At 45.4% G+C, this 12,406-nt stretch overlaps 1 protein-coding gene across 8 annotated transcripts in view; it reads right to left on the bottom strand.

Moving 5' to 3' along the window:
- Positions 1-12,406, bottom strand: part of HECTD4 (HECT domain E3 ubiquitin protein ligase 4) — a 4,298,785-nt gene that overhangs the window by 1,204,631 nt on the left and 3,081,748 nt on the right. For all 8 annotated transcript variants that reach the window (XM_069619495.1, XM_069619492.1, XM_069619493.1 and 5 more), the window contains exon 56: positions 11,002-11,183. In XM_069619495.1, the coding sequence (XP_069475596.1) occupies positions 11,002-11,183 (182 nt within the window). The remainder of the gene's footprint in view (positions 1-11,001; positions 11,184-12,406) is intronic.

Here is a 12,406-nt window from a genome sequence, read left to right as displayed (position 1 = left end):
GGGGAGGTATTTGCAGAGGGATAGCTGAAGGTATTTTGGACCCAGGCCCCAAAAAGCCTTGTGGACAATGCAGAGGGTTTTGAATGTAATCCTTGCATCCGTTGGGAGCCAATGGAGAGATTTCATTTCAGAGCTGGAGAGATACAATCCCAGGGCTTGAGGCCAAGGACAAGTCTTGCAGACCTGTTCTGGATAAGTTGTAGAGGGCGGAGAGTAGAGGCAAGTAGATTTAGAAAGAGGCTGTTATAATAGTCCAACCTAGAGTGAACCAGAGCTTGGGGGACAGTGAGCTTCTGAGGGAAGGAGAGGAAAGGAAGAATACCTCTGAGGAGGTGTAGTAGGAGGTTTGACTTTTTAGAGACCTCAGAGATATGGGCCGAGAAGGAAAGTGTGGAATCAAAGATGACCCCAAGGTTCTTAGCCTCGCAGGTGGGGGTAGGAGGAGGGCCAAGGGAGGCCGGCCAGAGAGTGAGGGAAAAGGATGGAGATGGTGTGCTGAGGACGACGATCTCCATCTTGCTGGCATTCAGACAAAGATCATTGGCGGCACACCAATCTTGAATGTCAATTAGGGAGTCGGAGATGAGAGAGGGAGAGGAGGTGGCCAAGGGCAGCCAGAAAATGAGTGGAGTGTCATCAGCGTAGCACTTGAAATTTGAGCAGAAAATGGCAATGCAGTGAGTGAGAGTTGCCAGGTATTGATTGAAAAGCCAGGGTGAAAGGTTAGACCCCTGGGGAACCCCACAGGTGGAGATGAAGATAGATGATAGGACAGACCCCAGTTGGACCTGGGAGGGTCGATCAGAGAGGAAAGAGGTCAGCCAGGCCAGAGCCTGATCAGTGATACCCAGGTTATCACGGAGGCGGTTGAGCAGGATGGCGTGGTTGACCGTGTCGAAGGCAGAAGAGAGATCAAGAAGGAAGAGGACAGAGGTAATGTTAGAATCAAGGTTGAAGAGCAGATCTTCACAGATATTGAGGAGAGCAGTTTCCGTGCTTCTGGCCACTCTGAAGCCAGAGTGGTGGTTGTTAGGGAGAATTCTCTGTAAGGCTAATTTCCCAAACCTAGTGAGTCCCCCAGCAGCTTTGCTGGATTTTTTGGGGTTTATTTTTTTCTCTCCTGCTAAGAGTGAGATTCTTTTGCTCCCACTCTTAGACATGATTTGAGGTGTTCATTTCACTTCCATGTGTTTTATGGGCTATGGGGTCTTTTACTCCATAGGGTCTCCTGTGTTTTTTTATGTGGGTTACACAGCACCCTCCGTGCCGTAACCCAGGGGTGTCGTAGCGACCCCCCAACATAGACTCCATACCCTGGGACTGACTACTGTCTCCCAGGGCATGTAAAGTCACCATTGGCTTTGCTAGTCCCAAATTATGAATAGAAACCAGTACAAACCATCATATCGTGGACGTACTGGTCGGGGCAATTCAATTGCCCCGGGGTCTGTTGTTCGAGGGGGCACATCTCCGTCCCCCCTGATCGAGTTTTGGCTGGTGGCAGTGGATACTACTTTTTATATTCGACCGTGAATATATCTCTATGGAATTTTCCCATTGTTCGAGGCTACCAACTTTAATTATTTAATTCTTATAGCCTCGAACAGACCGCCGGTTTATTTATTTAATATTAATTCACCGGTTGGTATTTTTTGCCAGAAATCAATTCTAAAATGGCGTTTGTGTTCTCTTCTGTGACTCCAACCCGAGTCGAGCCCTTTGTTCCACTTTTTGGCGGGCTTCTCCACAGAAGCCTCCAAAAGTGGTGCCACTCTGTCTGGGTACCCCAGGGGGTATGGGAGGGGGTTTAGGCATCCTGGACTGAGTTACCTTGGTTACTCAAGTCGCACTCTTGTGTGATTGGCCCAAGTGGTGAGCCGGCCGGCTCACCACTTAGCATGTTTGACTGACAGCTAGGCTGAGTGAATGGGGGTTTGCTGCATAAAAGCAGGGCTTTGGGGACTGGAACTTCAGAAGTCACCACAGGACCTAAGAATCCGAGGAGGGAGAAGCTGAGCCGACCTGCAATGACGACACCACCGGTGGAGCCCTGCTGAACCGTCTCACCACTTTTCCCGACGACAGAGGAGATCTCCAGTCCGGAGAGTCTTCTTCCTTTGACTGGTGGGGATAACCAGTTTCGCCTTCTTTTCACCTTCCTGGGGCATCTCGTGGCCGCCTTGCCCGTGCGCCAAGCACCCCGGCAACCGGAATACCACGGTTTACCACTACCGCAAAGAAAAGGGTAGTGCCTTTTAACCGGAGGACTCCGCGGCTGGTTTCTTCCCTGGCGGTGCAACAACCTTCATCTTTCCTCCACGGCGAGACCTCTTCTTCCTCTGGACGAAACACCGACTTGCACCTGCTGCCAGGAACAACTGCCCCCGCTGGAGCTTCCTTCACACTTAAGGTACTGTGTCCCGCCTGGCTTCCCTTGCGACAGATCGTTCGGGGTGACAGTAAAGCCTCAACTTTCTAACCTGGGCTGGCCTGGGACAACCTAGCTAACTTTTCCTGACTTTAATTTCATCCTTTTTGTGCGAACTATCTACAAAGACTCTTTGGGCATAACCCCACTGGTGAACCTGGACTCCTTCTGCTTGCTCTCTCCAAGAGTGGGCCTTGCAATTGACTTCCTTGCTCTCCAGTAGAACTCCGCCTATCCTGCCTTACTGTGGTTCTTTGAGAAAGTATTGAAACTTGTGTGCTTCTTTAACTCTGCTTTTTTTCCCTCCCTTTCTTTACAACTTATTAGCGTGTCATCTTATGTTATACGCTCACCTCTGTCTGAAAATAAGTGGTGTTTCTCACTAAGATTTGTTTAATAAGTGAATAGGGTTGTATATATATATGATAGTGACTGTGTGCTGAAATTACTTACCTCTTTTTTGCTAGTGTGATTTACAAGTGTGTTTATAAATAAATAATTATATACTTTTACACCAAAGCTTTGGTCAGTGTTTGCACTACTGTGTCTCTGTACCTATTGTGAATACTCTGCATATTGCCTAACTCTTCTTGAGAGAAGTCTGACTGCTCAGCCACAGCTACCAAGTGAATCTGTGTGGTACAGACTGCTACCAAGTGGGTTTACTCCCAAATACCTGTAGTCTTAAATCTTTTGCAGTGGTCCCTAAGGGAACTGCACAGGTTTCTGCCTAACAGTGGTCATGGAGACAACCAACAGAATCTGAATGAAGGTTAAGCTGAGAGATGGCCAGCTTTTCCAGGAGTTTGCCTAGAAAGGGGATAATGGAAATTGGCCGATAGTTAGCCGGACAGGAAGGATCAGCTGTGGGTTTCTTGAGAAGAGGATGCACAAGGGAGTGCTTCAGAGGGGAGGGGAAGGATCCTGAGGCAAACAAGTGGTTGCAAAAATCAGCAAGGGCCGGAGTGAGGGTGTCTATGTGGTCCTTGATGGTTTTGGAGGAACAGGGATGAATATTCATAAGCATGTGAATCCATTTAAGACCCAATCCTAGAGAAATCCAACTGTTCCTGTAAGAGGAAATATTGTTGCAGTTTTGGCTGCGATTTCTAGGTCCTGGGAATAAATATACGAACTACAAGACAACTTAAACGATCTGGAAGATAGACCACAAAATACAAAGATGGGCAACACTGACAAAAAGCTACATCTCTGTTCAATTATCTAGCAGCAGTGATGGTCGAGACTGCTCCCTTTATAGAAACAGGGCCAGATAGGAAGTCTCCAACCCCTGTCAAATAAAGGTTTTCAAAACTGTTCATTTGTGTTTGTGTCTGCCTTCTGAAACCATGCCTACCACACATTGCCATAGTATTTCTCTGTCCTTGTAATTTGGCAGACTTGGTTTACTTTCCTGCCAAGTACTGCCACAAGGAAGATGACTTGCCTCTATGTAACTGTTCCCCTACCCCCGATATATGTCTCGCGTGCCACCTTGGCACCTTTTTTCCCCTCTGGTGAGCCTGTAGCCGCCTGCTTGCTGCTAGGCCATGAGGAAGCTGCCTCTGACCCAACTGGTGACTGACCCTGTGCCCCTTCTGGCTTTCCCGTACTGCTCGTTACCTTGCTTTGGGACTCTGTACCTTGCTAGGGCTTCCTGGGGCTTGACTCTTCCTCTCTGTTTCACCGGGCTTTCGTCAGCAGCGTCTGTGGTCATCCAGCATCTCTGGTTCTCAGGCTGCTAAGCTTCCCTTCTTCTGAGCAGTTGATGCCGCTCCGCTCCTGCAAAACCCTCCAGGAAGGCTGCATACTCCATCGGTTTCTGGACAAGATTCGAATCTCCCGCGCTGGAGATCCTTTGCAGCTGATGCTTCCTTCCAATGGATTCGACAAACGGTCTAGTCCTTTGTTGACCTTTATACTATGTTGCAAGCTTACTCTTGGTAAATGGGTTACGTCCTTCTTCTGTTTCCTGGGAGTGATCGTCATCGTTCCGTGGGGCCAACTCATCTCCATCCTAGATCTACTTCGTCCCAGTACTTCCCAGATAGACAAGTTCTTGGGTCTTTCAACAGTACATGTTTATATAAGGTAATGAGCTCTCAGAAGAGGGGAAAGGAGAGTGAGGATGTGTGGTGTCCTGGGCCATACCTTAGATGGTTGTCCCTGTTCCCAGAGGGGGAGTCTCTCCCCATGAGATCCTCCCGCTGTGTACTAACCCTAGGGCGACTGTTGGGAGCGGTAGCCTCACCACCCTGGCCTCATGAGAAGGAGCTCCCCCTTGGAGAGAAGTGATGACATCTAGGGATTCATCACAGTGCATATAGTGTGAGCGGACTCCATCTCTCTACTATTTTTAGAGTGGGGTAACTCCCTCCCCCATATCCCAAGCACGGAAGTGGACTCTACCAAGGAGGCATATAGGGTTGGAGCAGGGTTAACCGCAGGTAGGAATGTTTGACATGTGACTGACTCTGCTCAAACCCTTCAAGCTCTAGGCATGCACTCACCTGTTGGGCAGTCACTCAAACCCAACAAATCTAAATGAGCATCCACTTACCCCACCTCCTTCACACCACGGTATATGATGTAAGGCTCTATGCCATTTTCCTATGCGTCTCACTCTCACTCTTCATACCTCCAAACTACAACACCAGCAACTACAGGGCTCTCTATCACTTGCTGTCCTCTCTCACACGTTTCCCATTGGGACAAACAGGCCTTTAACGTTATTTGAGAAATTTCCCAGTAAGCACGTTATTCAAGAGGACAATATGGGTTGTGAAACATCAGCTACATCTTGCACTACCGGACATGTAGCTGACTCAACCCCAGCACTTTTGCTGGCTTCTTTCTTATTTTGTTTTCACTGGATCTGTCCTCTCCTGGTCTCAATCATCCGAGAGGTAATTCTCGGTCTCCTAGGCAGGAACCTTCTCTGACATGCTCCCCCTTTGTCTATGGTGTTCCCCAGGGTTCAGTACTTGGGCCTTTTTTCTCTTCATACTTCCCCACCGGCTGAAATGATTTCTTCCTTTGGTCTATCCCATCACTTTTACGGTGATGGCACGCAGCTTTTTCTGTCCTTCTCATCCTTTTCTCCTGAGACCCACAACAAACCTACTTGTCTACTTGCTTTTAAATCTTGGATGTCGGCACATTTTCTGGTACTCAATGCTGCTAAAACCATGGTACTTTTCTTTCCTGCTAATACTATTCCACTCCCACTCAGACCTTCCCATATCTCATTCCAACCTTCTCAGTTGCCAATCTCTCCCACTACCCATAATTTGGGACTTTATTTAGGCTCTGAGCTATCCTTTAAAAACCACATTTCTTTATCCTCATATGCCTGTCGCTTTCACCTGCAGAACATTCAGAAAGCCTGCCCTTTCTTGACTTTTGAGGACACCAAGCTCTCTTCTACTGTTCAACACTCTTTGGTCCTCCTTTCTCCTGTCTTGCCCCCCTGAAATCAGTTTTTAATGCTTCTATTAGATTACTTTTCCTTCGAACTTCTCGTGACTCTAAATGTTCTATTTCTCAACTTGGTTGGCTCTCCTTTCAGTCCCGTCTTAGATTTAACTTTTTGTGTCCGATTTTAAAATCTCTTCATGGCCTTGATCCAGATTACCTCTGAAGTCTAGTCTCATTCTATACTCCACCCCGTCCACTTCGCTCTTGTTCCCAATTTCTTCTCGTCGTTCGTCATCCTCCATTTACTCAGTCTTGCTTTTGATCATTTTATTTGCTTGCTCCACTACATTGGAATCTTCTTCCTCTCTATCTCTGTGTATTCTCTATTTCGTAAATCTCTGAAATCCTATTTACTTCAATCTGGTTAACAATCTAGATTGTGTTTTTAATTCTCATTTATTTTGTACGGTTTGATGAATCTATGTACAGCGCTTTGGTGTAAAATGCTATATAAAATCCAAATAAAAAAACACAAAAAATAGAAGCAGCAGCCCAACAGTTGGGAAGTTTTCCGAGTTCCAAAAATCTTTCATGCCTACTAATTTCATCAAATTAGCATAGTGTTGTATCTAGGATATACACCTGTGAATCGTTATTAAAATTATAGAAGTATGTCAAATAAATCAAGGTAGACACTTGGTGGTCACGAGAATGTGAGAGGGAGGCATTCTATAAAGAACTTGGAATGTGGGTGAGGTGGATTGTTTGGGTTTGTAAAGGGGAAGAAGATTGGATAAGCCTGGCAAAGCCAGGAGGGCTGAGGCTGGAACTGCTGCTGTGCATGGAAATTAAATAAAGACAACTTGGAAGTTTTACCATGTCTAGATTCCCCTTCACCAAACTGACCTTCTCCCATACAGTGTCCCTCCCACACATCTCTCAAGTCCACCTCTGGCAGAATGGCCAACAACAGAAAAAGGGAAATTTACCAACATTAAATTCCTCTACAGATGGAGTTTGTTTCCACTAACAGTAATTCATTTAAGTTTCCCAACAGGCATTTCCAAAAGGAATAAACCATGCTCACCTCTCACTCTTTCACACCACTCCTCTCCAATACAACAAACATACGCACCATAGTCTTATATTTAATCAGAAATGCTTTCAGACATTAATTCCATTCCCCTTTGCAATCTGCACTCCATGTTTGGTTCTCGGATTTAACACATTGTATTAACATGAGAAGACAAAGTATTTGGCTGGAGCCGAATAGCAAGAAAATATTTTACTGGTACCGAATAGCTATTTTTCAGCTGGAATTCAGACCAATATGTACTCAAAGCATTAGTTCGGAAGGGATAGTACAATTACGGCGACAAAAAAATGTCACCCAGTACAAGAACTGTTCAAAAATTCCTGACCCCCATATTACTGCGACGAGGGGGAGCGGTGGTTGCAAAGGGGTATCCCCCGCTCCCTTTATTCGGTGTAATGGGGTCAAGGGCTGTGGGGGTGTCCCCGGCTTCCATTAGATGGAAGTGGGGGGACAATTAAAAAAAGAAAAGCGGAAATAAAATGAAAAAAAACAGACCCTGTGGCACGAGTTTTGACCCACGTTGGTGGGTGAGAACTGACGCTGCAGGGATACAGGAGAGATGGCAGTACCCTTCTAATGTGTGCTGCCGGCAAGATAAGTGGAAAGGGGGGGGAAGCGGGTAGAGGGATGCCGGCCAGAGTGATCTATGTGATAACTGCGCCGCGCCATAATGGGAGTCAGGAAAATGAAAGTCGACATTATGGGGGGTGCAGTGATAGCATATATCCGCTTGGAACACCCCTAATAAAAGCAAACTTAAAAAAGACTGCACCATCTTAACACTACAAGAAATTAGTGACTTTACTTAATTGGGGGTACTCCTAACTAATAAGCACACTAATCAGCATATTATAGGGAGTACTAAAAAAAAGCTATAATCTAACTATTTATTCAGGAAACAAGTGACTTTTAAGAGTTTACAGAGCGTTGTTCCATCTATTGTGCTGGCCTAGATACTTACTGTCACACAGGGAGACTATCTTCCGTGGCAAACTAGAGGCTAAACTATGCCGAAATACGTTGGTCTTATCTTCATGCGTCCCCCTTGAACGTATAGTGATATTGGTCTAATATCACTGTTAGCGAGAATTCCCATTTCATGGCTAATTTCCCTTACCTAGTGACTCCCTCAGCAGTTTTTCTGGATCTTTGGAGTTGTTTCTTTCCACTTGGTAAGAGTGTGAGCTTTTCCCCCACTCTTACTTGTATTTTGCTATGTGTTTTGACCTGTTTTTGTGATTGTGGGCTCTGGAGTACACCACTTCAGTAGCCCTCTTATTTGTGTGTGTCACACAGCACCTTCTGTGCAGTGGCACAGGGTTGTCGCTCAGACTCCCCCGAATCAAATTCTGAGGTGACTTCCGTGCCCCAGAAAAGGGTAAAGTTACCATTAACTTTACTTAGTCAGATTTAACCACAGAACCAGTACACCCCATCTTACATGGAGTGCTGGAAGGGTTAACTCGTATCCCCTTTTATCTGTACCTCCTAGAGCATGGTTTTGCTCTTTTAGCATTTAGACATGGCTGGTGGCAGTGGTATCTACCCTAAATTTCTACTGTGGTTATCTTATATAACCGTGGTAATATTGTAGGCTATTGTGTTAGCCTCGAACTTAAACCCGCTTGACCAAATCCTTTTTCGTTTGGCTCTTGTGCGGTTTATTCGCCATTTCTTTTTGTTAAACTCCTTCTTGTGTTTTACTTTGCGCGGCAAACCAGGTTTGTCTTTTTTTCACTGTCTTTTGGCGGGCTTCTACCTAGAAGCCCTCCTCAGGGCGCCTGGGTGTCTAGGTGGGCTGCATGTGAGGGAGGGGTGTAGTCACCCCCTGCACAGAATATCCTAGGAAACCCAAGTCGCACTATGACATGATTGGACAAGGTGGTTGTCTGGGCTGGACAACCCCCCTGCTGGGGGATTGACAGCCAGGCTGTGTGAATGGGGGTTTTGCGCATAAAAGGCAGGTCTCTTGGGCTGGAAGTCAGAGAGTCGCCACTGGAACTACAAGGAACCGAAGAGAAGTGGAGGAGAGGTCGACTGCTGCAACTACCCCGTACCGGTGAAGCCCTGCTGCAGTCCTGAGCTATCTACCCTTCAACGACTAAGAGGAGATCCAGTCCGGAGTCTTCTTCCCTTGAGCCTGCTGGGGATAACCAGCTCATCTTCTTCAGCCAGAAGTCGCCTTCGTGGTCGAAATCGCTGCAAACTTCTGTAGTGGTCCGGATAGCCACCTGAAGAACCTTTCCTGTTTTTAAGGAGTGCATCTTTTATTCATTGTCGCTGCTGCCGGCCTCATCCCTGTGTGGTGCGGACCCCCTCATCGTCCTTCATGCTGAAGCTGCATGAAACCCTGGGTCTGCGGGAAACCAACAGGAACAACTGCCGTGGCACCTGCTTCGTTCTTTGAGAAAGGTACTGTGTCCTGTTTGAGGAATTTTGGGTGAAATCCCTATTTCTCTACTTTAAGGCTTGTCCTTACTTTTCCCTCCTCCTTATAACTTTTGCTTCCGAACATTGACAATATAAAAGTATTCTTGGCAACGTTGAATCTCTAACTGTGCGACTGTGTGATCCTCAACAACAGGCACCCGGTGTCACTTGACTTTGGCTCCGGCCCCTTGACTCTTGAATTCCTGTCTACGTGTGTTCTTCAATTCTGTCTACCTAACCAACATATTGCCTGTGATTTTTGCCCCCAACTCTCTCTGGGTATTTCGGGTGCCAAGTGTGTTTTTACCCCGGTACGCGTTTATCTAGTAGACCGAACTGTCAAAAAGTGATCGCAGTTGTATTCACGGTAACGTGTTCTGTATCATAACACCGGTCCATTCAAACACAGGCTACTTACCTCGAATAATACTGTACAAAGTGAATTGGTTAGTTGTAGTATATTTTACGCGTGGTTTTTGAATTAATAGAAGTGTCTTGTTAATAACAAATGGTTTAAAAATAAATGTACTTATATTTTTTACCTGAAACCTGGAGTCAGTGTTTGCTTGAGTCACAGTAATTGTGGTCCCTTTGTGTAATCTATGCGACTGCTCATATACTCTTGAGATAAGCCTGGCTGCTGCGCTACTGCTACCACTATAAGGTAGTAGTACAGGCTTGTACGAAAGGTAAAACTTGTATTGCCACCTGTAGTCTTAATTGTGTGTAGTGGTCCCTAAGGGCACTGCACGGGATTCTGCCTAACAATCACTAACCACAATACATCAGGCGTACCATTCAACTCATTAAAATGTGTAATTCCACTATGCATACTCTTCCCAGTCTCTTAGGCAGAGCTATAGAAAAGGCTACTGAAGGCAGTAAAAGATTACCATTGGGTCATATTGGGTTTTCAGGAAAAGATAGAGCTTGTTCCTTATTGGAACATGCTTAATAGTCTCTTGATTACACACATTAAAAGTAAAGCAAAGCTTTGGGAGTGGACACAGGACATTAACTACATATTGAAGCAGAAAACATAAAAATCATGCAGTGGAAATCTTTATACCTCAACATCCACAGAACTCTAGGATACAGTACCCATCTTGTTTTACCCACAGATTGTTCATGCTTTTACACTTTAATTTATTTCCATCCCTACTAGTAATGATTGCGAGACAGGGTAGTCCCCAGCATGAGCAATATTGCAGAGTTTGTAAAAATGACAGTGTCCTCGAAAGTACTCTGCATTTATTAACCCAATGCCCGAGCCTCTTGGACTGAAGTATTTAAGATGAAGTTCCTTTTTTCATGACACTCAGCTACTCTTGACAATGTTTTGGTATAGATGTTTATCGGGCAGAACTACTTCTCTGATCAAATTTTTATCCTTATAGATGAATGATTAGAAATGTGTTTATTGCTTTATATTTTCAATTACTGTAATATTGGCACTTTGAAATATTAAATGCACATTAAAAAAACACTGTCTGAAAATGTATGCAAATAAAAAAACACACACACACAAAAAACACCACGACTAGCATCTACCATTAAAAACGCACTGAATTAACTACTTGCCATTAGATAGCCAATGGCCATAGTTGTCAATTTATAATTATTATCTTACCAGGCAGAGGTGGTGCCAGAAGTTGGTTTGAAAGCAGCTGCAGATGCTCCAGAGTGATGTCCCGAATGGCAGGGATATGAAACAGGCGAGTAAACATATGTGGAGATTTGGGAGCAAAAATGTTGAGCAAAGCAATGCGGCAGTACAGCCTGGCAAGTGAGGCCTCACAACGCAAGAGTTCTCTGAAAATACAAAACATAAGTACAATGATCAAATATTTTAAGTTTATCAGCAAACATTTCAAGAGAAATATCTTATCAATAACAAAAAATATGTTCCCTCACAAGGGACCCTTACTACTTTTATAAGTTACAAAGCATTGCTTCCAACAATTAGAATTAATTTAATATCAATCTTTAATTTCAAACTTCCGACTGAAACGCTTGGTTCCCATTACCGTGCATGGGGCACAATGAGAACAGCAGACATGGCACCATTCAACAAGCATTGGGCAAAGCCAACAGTTTTGGCTTTGATGCAGGCATGCAAAATTCTTTTTTCCAGGCACAACCAAAATGGTACTATCTGGCCATAAGAAGACAACAGCTTGCAAATGGTGCTAGCATCTCGGTATATTTTGATAGTGCCTGGCCAAGAATATTGGCCAATGATTGTTATTAACAGGAAATTAAGTGTTACTCACCGGAGTGACTAACGTCCTCCTACTCCATAGGCCCCTTTTCTCCATCCTGTACGGGCGTCCCTGGCTAGGGACGGGAACAGAACCTTTTTCACCAGAAAAATAACACTTTCCCTTTAAATCTTTAATCACTCCACTAAACCCGCACAAGGTGCCACACCTCAGTCCCCTTTGACGCGTCAGCTGTATTAAACTATTCAACCTTGCTGTTCTTTTTTAGGGGGAAGGATGGTGGGATGTATGGAGGAAAGGAACTATGGATAGGTAACCCTTAATTACTTCTACGTCCCGTCCCCTTTCCTCCATCCTGTATTGGTGACTACAACTTAAACAACCGTCCTGGGGAGGAGAGCTTGACACTCTAGGCAAACAGATTACGAAGGACAACCTGGCCAAATGCTGCGTCATCCCTGGTAGTGGTATTCAGACGGTAGTGCTTGCAGAAGGCCAATGGGGTGGCCCCTGTCGCCGCACTGCTAGTCACTTGCCACGGTATGTGACGCTGAAGGGCAACAGCTGCTGCCTTGGCCCTGATGGCATGAGCACGCATGCCCCTTGGCAATTCTTTGTACTGAGCCTTGTATGCCTCCTGGATGGCTGCAGTCATCCACCTAGCTATTGAAGCTTTGGACGCTTGCTGTCGAGGCCTTGCCCTGCCAAATGTGAAAAATAAGGCTTCTATCTTGCGAAAGTCCTTAGTTCAGTCCAGATAGAATTTTAGTGTTCTTCTGACGTCCAAACAGTGAAAAGCCCTCTCGCCGTATT

This window comes from Ambystoma mexicanum, chromosome 10 (genome assembly GCF_040938575.1).
Source record: "Ambystoma mexicanum isolate Mex_15411 chromosome 10, UKY_AmexF1_1, whole genome shotgun sequence".
NCBI lineage: Eukaryota > Metazoa > Chordata > Amphibia > Caudata > Ambystomatidae > Ambystoma > Ambystoma mexicanum.
Note: the sequence above shows the minus strand (reverse complement) of the source record. Positions and strands in the feature narration are given on the sequence as shown.